This window comes from Vanessa atalanta, chromosome 2 (assembly GCF_905147765.1).
Source record: "Vanessa atalanta chromosome 2, ilVanAtal1.2, whole genome shotgun sequence".
NCBI classification, from domain to species: Eukaryota; Metazoa; Arthropoda; class Insecta; order Lepidoptera; family Nymphalidae; genus Vanessa; species Vanessa atalanta.
In genome coordinates, this window is record NC_061872.1 from 8,854,926 (window position 1) to 8,866,261 (window position 11,336).

At 31.3% G+C, this 11,336-nt stretch overlaps 2 protein-coding genes across 3 annotated transcripts in view; one reads left to right on the top strand and one right to left on the bottom strand.

Moving 5' to 3' along the window:
- LOC125071826 overlaps positions 1–4,951 on the top strand; it is a 52,160-nt gene extending 47,209 nt beyond the window's left edge. The window contains exons 10-17 of the mRNA XM_047682223.1: positions 923–1,045; positions 1,123–1,298; positions 1,560–1,693; positions 2,734–2,873; positions 3,091–3,172; positions 3,292–3,436; positions 3,682–3,895; positions 4,046–4,951. Coding sequence (XP_047538179.1) covers positions 923–1,045; positions 1,123–1,298; positions 1,560–1,693; positions 2,734–2,873; positions 3,091–3,172; positions 3,292–3,436; positions 3,682–3,895; positions 4,046–4,197 — 1,166 coding nt within the window. The 3' untranslated portion in view covers positions 4,198–4,951. The remainder of the gene's footprint in view (positions 1–922; positions 1,046–1,122; positions 1,299–1,559; positions 1,694–2,733; positions 2,874–3,090; positions 3,173–3,291; positions 3,437–3,681; positions 3,896–4,045) is intronic.
- Positions 4,952–5,158: 207 nt separating this feature from the next.
- LOC125072768 (putative lipoyltransferase 2, mitochondrial) lies at positions 5,159–6,428 on the bottom strand. Of its 2 annotated transcripts, none has more exons than XM_047683459.1 (3): positions 6,184–6,428; positions 5,715–5,927; positions 5,159–5,565 (listed from the first exon to the last, which is right to left on the bottom strand). In XM_047683459.1, the coding sequence occupies exons 1-3, from the start codon at positions 6,344–6,346 to the stop codon at positions 5,225–5,227; spliced, it is 717 nt and encodes a 238-aa protein (XP_047539415.1). In that variant the 5' UTR covers positions 6,347–6,428; the 3' UTR covers positions 5,159–5,224. The 2 variants fall into 2 exon arrangements, with proteins under 2 accessions (XP_047539415.1, XP_047539423.1); XM_047683467.1 differs by having other exon boundaries at positions 6,216–6,311.
- Positions 6,429–11,336: the final 4,908 nt, after the last annotated feature.

Consider the following 11,336-nt stretch of genomic DNA (forward strand, 5'->3'; position numbering starts at 1 on the left):
ATAGCAATAAAATAAATAAATAACGCATAAATCATAGTGTTCGTTTTAGCCTTTGTATAAAAAAGGTTGTTGTTGTAAAAAAAGCATGTTTTAAATATCGCTATTAGTAGCTATTCATGTCTTGTTTTTTTTTAATGATGACTTTGCCTTGGCCAAAAGACAGACCTTTGTCTGACCGGTCAACGGCCTAAATCGCTTAACGTCATTTGATTGGTTGGTGACATGGCTTATACGAAACATTGGCATCAAGCTAACGAATCGATTCGAGACGGTTCACGAGCCGGCGTTCCGCTTACTGATTCTATCATTAGCACCCTTTATTTACAGTTCTTCGACAACGGAAATTCTGAAACAATGTTGTTAGAATACTTTTTATTTGATTTCCAAGTAAAAAGTTGGTACCTATTTCAATTACATTCACTAGACATAATTTTTAATTGTAATCGTGTTTTTCTACGGATACATACATATATCATATGCACAGTTTTCCTTAATAAATGTTTTATGTATGTGATAAGTTGAATGATATCTCTGTGTGAGGTACGAATATTATAATGATTTCCGTTGATGTACGCAACGTCAGAATAATTTAAACTGGCGACATGAAGTAAATCACAATATAATGGCATATTAAAGCAACGATGGTGTTCTGTAGTATCAACCCAGAGCGAATGTAAAAGCTTCTAAGTATGCAGTACTTATCAATTGCGTGTGAAAAATCTAGAATTGCTCGAAGCGGCGAGCTTTACGTTGCTCAGTAATTACAGTACCCACGTTACACTTGGAATCGTCCATTGCCGCAATCTTCTATCGATTATGATCGTACATGTCGAACGCATCCGTTTGTTGCTAATCAAAGTTCTAAAAATACATCCCAGCCTTAAAAAGTCTTGTAGTTAAATTCTTTGTATTCTATTTGTAGAGCCAGCTGCCAATCCGAGCGGAGAACTGCCTGTCACAATAGAACATCATCAAGATACTAACATGTCGAGTAACCTGACGAGAAATGACGCCAATTGTGACAAGACTGGAACCTGCTATGACGGTAATTACCTATCAACGAGAACTTGTAATTTTCTGCATCCAGTCGATGCTAATGACTAATATTGGTAATTATTTCAGTCTCCGTCCATTGCAAAGATACTAGAATTGCCGTGCAAGTTCGTACGAATAAGCCTTTTAACGGGAGGATCTACGCTTTGGGTCGATCGGAAACATGCAACATAGATGTGGTTAATAGTGATCTATTCAGATTGGACCTTACAATGGCAGGACAGGATTGTAATACGCAGAGTGTTGTAAGTTGATTTCAGTAATTAGATTCATTTAGTCGATATAAAAGTTTTAACTTACATTTACGTTTGACGTATAAATTTATTTATATTAAAATAGTGTTATTATGTATTTATTTACACATAATCTTAAAAAGTAATATACTTAAAGAAATGTAGATTATTTTTATAAAGTTATCTTCACAAATATTACAATTTTTATAAAAGACATAATTAGCTAATTATATCTATACAATTATATTTCTAATATTATCTGTATATTTTAAGACTGGAGTATATTCCAACACCGTCGTACTCCAGCACCACAGCGTGGTCATGACGAAAGCGGACAAGATCTACAAAGTGAAGTGTACATACGACATGAGTTCGAAGAACATCACATTTGGAATGGTGCCCATCAGGTCGGTAACAGTACTTCGACATAATAAAACTGTATTTAAAGCAATTCAAGCCAACGATGCGAAATAACTATGACAAACGGTTAGATGCAAACGTACTTAGAATACATATCATTTAAGATACAGTCAAAACTTTCACAGTGAAATGTTTGCTTCGTAAGAAATAATTCCTCATCAACATTTTGTGACAGTTCTATATATAAATTTAATATTTTATGAATTAAAATTATATAAATAATGGAAAATTTTGCCCTTTAACAGCCAGTAAAGTAATTCACATACCAACACATGTGAACACGAACATAAAATTCTATTGACCCAATATCGGTTCTGAATTAAACATAAAACAATTAGATTCCTCTACACCGGTGCGGAATGTAAACGTGAGGAGCATAAGCAGTAGCTTTTCTACTCCGTATGGATTTTTAATAGCCTAAGTCGAAGTGTGATACAATCATGATTGCTGTCAATGATTCCGATATGTGTATTTAAACTAGCATTACACGTAGCAGCTTCGATCGCGGAAAGTTAAAAAAATATAAATAGATATTAATGCGTTTTCAGCGGGATACATTCGTCGATCATGTATAATTCAAAGGCGTCATTATGTTACAACTTTGCCGTATTATTTATGATGCAAGTAATAAAAAGGGCTATAAATTTATTAGTGCTGGGCAAAAATATTTTCCACCACGCGGCTACAATCCACACTGGGTTGGTGAATTTAATGGTGGCGAATGAGAATATTAAAAATTGAAAAATATAATAATGAAAACTCAGTGGTATTTGCCCGAGTTTTCGTATTTTGTTAGTTTGGACTTTGTTCTAACAAAATAAGCTTTACCTACTTTTGCTTAATTACCATGATTTCTTACTACATATATAACAAATAAGAACACTATTTGGCTTCAACCATGTCATTGATACATTTTTTTGAATGGAGCCTTATTTCTCAATTTATAAAAGTTGCTGCACAGCCTAATTCATCGTCCGGCCCTAATTGTTGATATAGTTATGAATAATTTCTATGTATGCCTCGTCAGAGACCCGGAGATGATTTCTATTACTGCGGCTCCCGAAGCCCCACCACCGCGCATTCGCATTCTGGACAGCCGCCAGCACGAGGTGGAGACAGTCCGCATTGGAGACAAGCTCACTTTCCGCATCGAAATTCCGGAAGACAGTAAGTTTATTTTGTTACTTTTAAAGTTATTATAGAGAATGTCTTTAGGTATTAGTCTACATTTTATTTCACGAAACATATTAATAACTAAAATGAGTAGTTTTAAAAGAAAGAAATTTACTTAAGGAACTATTTATTATTTAGAATTTGTGTTTATATATATATTTTAATGAATATTATTTGATATCATTTTTAAAAGATAATTTTACTTTTTCAGCTCCTTATGGCATATTTGCACGCAGCTGTGTGGCGATGGCGAAGGACTCCAAGAGCACTTTCCAGATCATCGACGACGAAGGGTTTGTATTTACATTTAAAATAAGCAACAAAATATTTAATGTGACCATTCGAAAATGAAGATTTATTTACAAATTCCAACACTCAAGTAAAAAATACTAAGATTATTTCTTTTTTGTAGATGTCCAGTTGATCCATCAATATTCCCAGCCTTCATTCCCGACGGTAATGCGCTTCAATCGGTGTACGAAGCTTTCAGGTTCACGGAATCTTATGGTGTTATATTCCAGTGCAATGTGAAATATTGTCTTGGTCCATGTGAGCCAGTAAGTATTCATTGGTCAATTCTTTAAATATATATTTTACGTTTTCTGATTTAAAATACTCATAATGTCAAATCGGCACTTACGCTGATTTATTTAATAACATATGATGATATAAGCGATATCATACCGGTTCTTATTTAGAGGCATTCTCTTTACACAAAATAACAAAGTATTAAATTACGAGTTACATAAATACCTTATTTATTTATTTGCTTAGTAGTTTTTACAATTAATTCTGTTTTCAGGCTGTTTGCGAATGGGGAAGAGAATCAATCGAGTCTTGGGGAAGAAAGAAGCGTTCGCTGCCTCACAATGAGACAGGTGAAGCCCATGGTCAGGAAGAAGATATGAACATATCCCAAGAGATCCTCGTCCTGGACTTCGGTGATGAGCGACAGAGCACCGACTTCCTCCGTTCAGATAAGCCTGGTGGAACTGCGAGCGAAACGAACTTTGGTGGTCAGTAACTTTTTTTGGAAATTATCTGCGTTATCTGCTCTGTTTTTATATTATCTGTTTTTATATTAAAAGCAATGTCGAAAGACGTATGTACTACAAGGAATGCAATTAATTTTGATTTTTCTCTTTTTTGTTTTGGTACGTTTGCAGAGAAAACAGTGACAATTGTGGAGCCCTGTCCCAGCAAAGCGTCGGTGTTGCTGCTCGGCGTCGCGTGCGCGCTGCTGGTGCTACTCTACATCGCCACTATCTTCTGTTACTACATGCGGAAGTGGCTCGCACCACCCAAGCATATGTCATAATTTCCATCACATCACAAATCTGTGGTATACAAGTATTTTGTAACGTTCCAACGCTTTTTTTTTACTGAGGAACTTGTGATACAAATGACTGATTCGAAATTCCACGATGTCACGTTCACGTCATTATATCCGTCCATTTAGTTAAGAATCGTGGTGAAAATTTTTCGTGTGTATTGTAACCACCGCGTGTCTTGCAACTACCTGATGGTAATCGATTGCATTTAAAAGCATTTATTAATTCTAAGTAGGTATACGAATATAGGTACAACATGTGGCTAATACTAATTTTTAAACGATGCTATAATGCGTATGTTATATAGAGACATCGATTTTTAATTTAGAATATAATTAGCATTTAGGTATAAATTCAGAATTGCATTTATTATTTGGTAAGCTGATGCTGGATCCGATTCATTATTTGTTTTTGGAATAGTCCCCGAAAATTTCATATAACATTTGGCCAAGAATTTAAAGGGATTATTCTGAATTTGAGCGATTGGTCTAGTTGCGGAATTAATTGGCGTAGTTTTAGATAAGTGTTTTAGATATTAAGTTGAAATATTTAATGTAATTGTGTCCATTTATGTCTTGTATTGATGTTTTTGTAACTTTTATATACAACTTTTTTGAATGTGGATTGATAGAAAATCTTGTAAATATACTGTTATCTGTCAGTTTAGGCGCTAACAGTTTTATTTCTATGACTCGTTGAACTTTCAGTTGGGTTCTGTTGAAATGTGGCCTAGGTACAGAAGTATATTATGTATTTTCATACAATTTTTTTAAACATTTGACATGACAATAACAATATTTCTCTTAACCCAACTTGAGATTTCTTCTTTATTTATTTAGAATTACTTAACAACTATTTATTTTTTATTTTATTTAATAAATGAAATAAATTTGTACAAATCATTAGATCTTTTTATTTCAACAAATTTTATACTGTAGTAAGTCACTAAAAATTAAACATCAACTATGAGCATTATATTCAACAATATTAATAATAATTGTAATAAAAAAAAAATTATGCAATTAACAAATTACTATAAACACTACTAAGTATCTCTCGTTGAGTGTCTGTCTCTAGCTCCTCGGACTTACAGTCAAATACCTTTTCAAAATGATGTAAAAATATTGGGGTCATTTTATCTATACTACACAAACTACCGGTTTCTTTTGTTAAGGAGGTTACACCCTTATCTTCAATACCGCAAGGTTTAATATGCTTAAACCATGACAAGTCATTGTCACAATTTAGACATATACCATGAGTGGTGACATATCTGGATGCGTGGATACCTATAGCTGCAATTTTATTGTCTTCCACCCAAACTCCTGTATGGGGTGACCTACCTGCTTTTATACCTAAAAATAAGAAAATGAAAATAATAAAACCCCATTAAGGATGGCTTAAAAGATAATTAAAGCTTTATATATTAATAAATTATTGACAATCAAGTACTCAATCAAGTAGATTTATCGAAATTAGTATGATTCGATTATAAGTTGCTTACCTAATTGTTCACACATTTGTATAATAGTCTCTTCTAGGCTGTTAACATACCATTTCACACTTGGCCTGAAGTGTTTCAAGTTTATAATGGGATATGCTACTAATTGTCCCGGTCCATGGAATGTGATGAGACCACCTCGGTTTGTCTTTCGGAACTCAGCGCCCAAACTGCGTAACCTTAAAATCTCTTCATTTGATGTGTCATCTCTGATACCTTAAATGTATGTTTACAAAAATATTCTTATGTTCTAATGGGAGCTTTTAATGTATGTTAAGATTTATTTCAGATATTACGGTTATTTTTTGTGTGATTATTCAATGTATTCTAGTGTTCAGCTTTACAAATACAAAACATTGTTTAATATTATTATTATTTATAACATTGGTAATCATTCCATAGTCCATAATTATTAAATTCATTCAAAATTTTTCAAAAAATTGATAAATAAAAAGTGAGGTTACATTCTAACCGACAGTATAGACAGGTTTGTGTTCAACTAACAACAAAGTGTCATAGTTTTTAGTTATTCCTTTTCTCATTGAATCCAAATGTTTACGTGCTATAGATGTCTGGATCTTAAAACCCGTATCGTAACTTATAAGACCCAATTTCCATACTTTTACAATTTTCATAATTATGACACAATATCATAAATTTTAAAATGATTTCTGAGTAATTTTCAGATTTTTATTGAGTATTAATAATAATTTATTTGTTCTTATTTCTGAAAATATTTAAAAATTAAAAACACAAGTATTATAAGATTTTTTGACATTTCTAAATTCTGACATTGACATTTAATGACCTAAAATTTTATCCCACTTTTACTGTACCTTATATATAAGTTAGAATTATTTAGGTAAATATTTATTATAACTGAAATTTTATAAAATTATACATTATATGTTTTTAATTAAAATTAATAAATATCTAAAAATATTTATACCTTTTCCCTGATTTTATACTGACATCTATCGTTATAATGTACTTAATATTTGTCACTTGTGTAGTTATTTTACTGATGTAGCTACTGAATACTAGATAGCGCTGTTAATATTTTGTTTAATAAATGATCTTCGACTGCAAAACTATGGGATCACAACATAACATAACACATCTTTCAGCCGGCTTAGTCCTCTCGGGTACCCTGTCCGTAGGGCGGTGTTTCGTTCATTACGTAAACCAGCTGTTGAGATAAACATTGTATTTATAAATGAAAGAGCGCCTCATTTTTATGAAATCAGGTTTTAAATGTTTAACATAAATTAATCAAATAATACTTCGCGTGGTTTTATAAGGATATGCAATATTAAAGTGAATATATAATTTTGTTGTTCTAAAGCGCGCTAACACTTTTGAATTATAACTTCTATGATATTACCGGCGTTTTGTCCGAATGTCTTGCTTGGACAAAGTTTTGGTGAGATCAGATCTGTGGAGTTCTTTAAAACGATGACAACAGGGGTAAGTTAAAGACATATTTTAAAAGATTTATTCATTTGTTTATAAAAAATTACAACATTTATTGAATATTGTAAAATATAAAAAATATAATTAGGTTTGTTAACACGCTTATCCGCGAAAATAAGCCGCCTTTAACTATTTTTTACTATATAGCGAGTTTAAAAAAACATCTTTTCTGCCTAAACTTTTCTAACTAAATGCTTAAATTGACCGTTTTGTAACTGGTCTATCCGCGGTCCAACTTTTATTCTTCATCAAGTTAAATTAAATTAATTAATATTTTAAATATAATTTGTCTTGTCTCATGTACATATTTGTAGGCTTTGTTATTGTCGTATTTAAATATACTAGCAGATACCTATCAAACCATTCTTTCGTGTAAATATACCAATACTTTGTAAGAGTAAGTCATAGTTATAACTTTAATTACTATTTTGTGCCCTTTTTATTATTCATTGATTTTTTAAACTTATCTCTATATTTAACCTCTTTTGTAATGTGAATATTGTTTCATTTTTAAAAATGATTACCTATTCTTAAGTGTAAGAATTCACTCAAATAATATCGTATTCCTTAGAAAAGCAGTATTTCAGACAGTAGGGGTGATATGAGAGTCCTTTGCGGTAGTCCTCGTTGAACTCAAGTAGTATCAGACATTGTTGTAGACCGCACAGGATACCTACCCACCTGATGGTTCAAGTGTATCAAACCTTAAAGTTTTCGTAACTGTCTTGAAATAAAAATAACTCTAATTGTCGTATCAAATCGAACAATAAACAAAATATGGGCAATATTTAAAATAAACAGCGATGAATGTATGTTTATCAACATTTTTTTATATTTTTACTCTTGATTGTTGGTAATGTAATAAAATCCAAATCATAATGAAAAGTTTTTAAATTAAAATCACGATTGTTTCGTATTTAAAAAGTTATTTTTATACAATATTGTAACTTACTTATCGTTTTTTTTTAATTTAAATAATATTATTTTACCGTTCTGATAAGCATCTGAATTTTCAATTATTAACAAGGTAGACAAAAGTGTCAAAATAAAATAAAAAAAACAAAAATAGTAAAAAGTTTAACTATAAACTTTTTTCTTTTTGTTTTTTTTTTATACTGTTACATTTACTAAAATGTTACACTACCAGTTCGGAACAAAATTTAACCGACAATAACCGGCAGATACTAGTTACTCTTTTCTAACAATTATATTACAAAAGTAATACATTTATAATATATATGTATGCATCAAAATAAATACTAACTCTTGGATTTTTGTGTCTATGTGTATATACTTTATGTTTTGAATTTTTCTGTTTATTAAAAAAAAGTTGTGTAAGGATTAAAAACCGCTAGTAAGGTAAACAAGTGTCTATTAGGTGAAACAGGAAGGCCGGTGCTTCCGTCCGGTCTATTTATAGGGTATAGGGTAGTGTGGGGTGCGCGTGCACTGTTCGATTCAGTCTCAATCATAAGACCTGTTTTTAATAAGATCATAAGTGCATTTCTTGAAGTTATTTCTTGGAACAACTTTATAATGTGAAATATGTTATTTGCGATATTGAGTACAATAAAAGTGTGTAATGTAATAAAATTCCATATTATTGTAAAAGTTAAATCTAAAAGTGCGTAAATGTCCATCGACTCTACTTTTGAGATAACGGATTGGAGTTTATTCCACCACGTTGCTCCTATGCGGCTTGATGGATACATTCGAGTATGTGGCAGAATTTCAACTGATACATGTATGATTCCCAAGATATCTCCCCTCACCGCTTTGCATGAGATAAACTATAAGCACATGTATACCGAATGGTGCTTGCTTGGTTTGAATCCACAATCTTGGTTTGAGAATCACATGTTTCAGCGGTTGCAATCTTCAGCATTCTGTAAATGAAGTTTACGATTCACACTTTGAAATTTCGACCTGTAATTTTAATAAACCAAATATTTTAAGAAACGCATTAGGAAATTATTTGATGGGGCCGAGGTATGATGTATTAGGACAGGATAAATGGACGAAAAGATCAGTTGGCTCAGTGCTGGTCCTATAACATTGTGTAAATATTATTTTGATATCTGAATAACAGTTAGTCCTCCTGATCGTGTTAGTGCTGATGATACTGCAGTAGATATTAATTTAAATAAATATTTTGAATTAATTATTACATTATCTACGAATGTTTTGTTCACGAGAACGAGACATTCGTGGATAATGTCGAAATATCGAGCTCCAACAAATGAAAATAAAAAACATGGTAAATATCCCGTTTTAAATACTGTTAGTAATAAAAATAACCATGTTAATTTAAAATCTTATATTTTGAATCTGTGTAATGTTCATTGTCTGATTCAATCAGACTATGATTATGATTCGATGCATATCGAATTTCGAATTAGTATGAGATTAAAGGAATGTTGTGCGTTCAGATAAAACCCGAATATCTAGCATATATACTAATATTATAAATGCGAAAGTAACTCTGTCTGTTACCTCTTCACCATTAAACCGTTGAACTGATTTAGATGGAATTTGGTAAGGAAATAGTTTAAGACACGGGGAAGGATGGGATCGGTTAGTTTTTATCACGAAAAACATCCCTTACGGTTGTGAAGAGGGGGTGAAAGTTTGTATGGAGAATTAATCAATATATGTATGGGGGTAGAATGTTACGTCAGTAAGTTAGAGTCTTACAATTTTTTAGGTCTAGTAAGTTATAAAATAAAGTTACATCAATGACGCTAAATAGTTAAACATAAACACTCAATCTAAAATATAAGAAAAATAAAGAATAATATTCTCAATTACTAGTATAATAAGTGCAAAAAGGCTTTACTTTAGAATAGTTAATTAAGTAAAATTCAAACATTTATATTTATTTTTGTTTTCCAAAAAAAATTGCATACTTATTTTTTGTTAACGTTTTTCTTTGCGCTCTGCATCCATATTTTTAGTGCGCTCTACGCTTTAAATAATATAATAATTATAAATCACAAATATTTAATTTGGTTTGTTGTAAATTAGTGTAAAGAGCATATAATACTTACTCAGTCAGCTTGGGTTAATTTATGTTTTGTGGCGAGTTGGGCCGAGTTCATACGTGATGTATTCGGAGGCGGCATTTAAAGAGCTTTGTATTAAGTCGATCCCTATTACATTTATTTGGATAATAGTCATATATCTCATGATTAATAAATATTAAAATACGAATTTGTTTTTTTTTAGTATATTACAGGATGGTATATATATTATAATTGTTAAATTATAATTAAATATGTAAATAATATAATTTAATATGTAAATAACATATTTATTTTTATACTGGTTGAACCTGCTTTACCCATTTCGTTTAAAATGTATAAAACTTTACCTATAGCACATGAAGCAACACCCCCCATTTTACGCCCTCGAGGGATTAATTAAAAAAAGTAGCCTATGTCATTCCGAGGGACTCAAACTATCTCCATACCAAAATTTCTAATCGATTCAGCGGCTATTGTTATATTACTAATATTTTTTATAGATTATTATATAAATATATTTAGTAGTGCGTATCTATTTATGCCCGAAAAAAAAACTCTAGAGATAATTTCCACAAACATAAATCAAACAGAAAGCCAGAAATGAAAACTAAAAAGTATTTTTTACCCTAGAACTTTGTTTTGAAGATCGTTTAACCCTGTGCTGCTCTTTTGATAAAACTTTTGATACACGCGTCTTATCATGATAAATGTTTATTTGCTGCAAAAGTCTTCAACGAAGTTTGCATAGTATCAGTAACATTCGGGAGAAAGTTGGGTACAGTCTTCTTGAAAATTTTTAAGGAAAAGGGGTTAACAGAGAGAAGATACTCATACAATTTAGTTAAGAACCATACTATAAATGTAGATTATATTCGCAAAATGAAGTCTTTTCGTAATATGGGTAACGTAAATCTAATACGTAAAATTTAAATAAAATTTTATTACTTGACGACTTAAATAAGAGGGTTTCAAATAAGGCATGTTGTACAATCTAGAAAAAAAAACCGTAAATAATTGGTAAAATGGAAACTATTTGACACTATAACTCGATGTAAATTAATGTATCGACATCGTCGGTTTATTTTTCATATTTTGTCTGCAAGTGTCCGTTACCATGGTGACGGCGCAG

Bases quoted from the DNA above. Each gene is read 5' to 3' on its own strand.
- LOC125072768 (XM_047683459.1), bottom strand. From the start codon at position 6,346: ATGAAAATTGTAAAAGTATGGAAATTGGGTCTTATAAGTTACGATACG. The intron at 5,928-6,183 runs GTTAGAATGTAA...CATACATTTAAG, and splicing joins CAAACCTGTCTATACTGTCG to GTATCAGAGATGACACATCA. The intron at 5,566-5,714 runs GTAAGCAACTTA...TCTTATTTTTAG, and splicing joins ACAAATGTGTGAACAATTAG to GTATAAAAGCAGGTAGGTCA.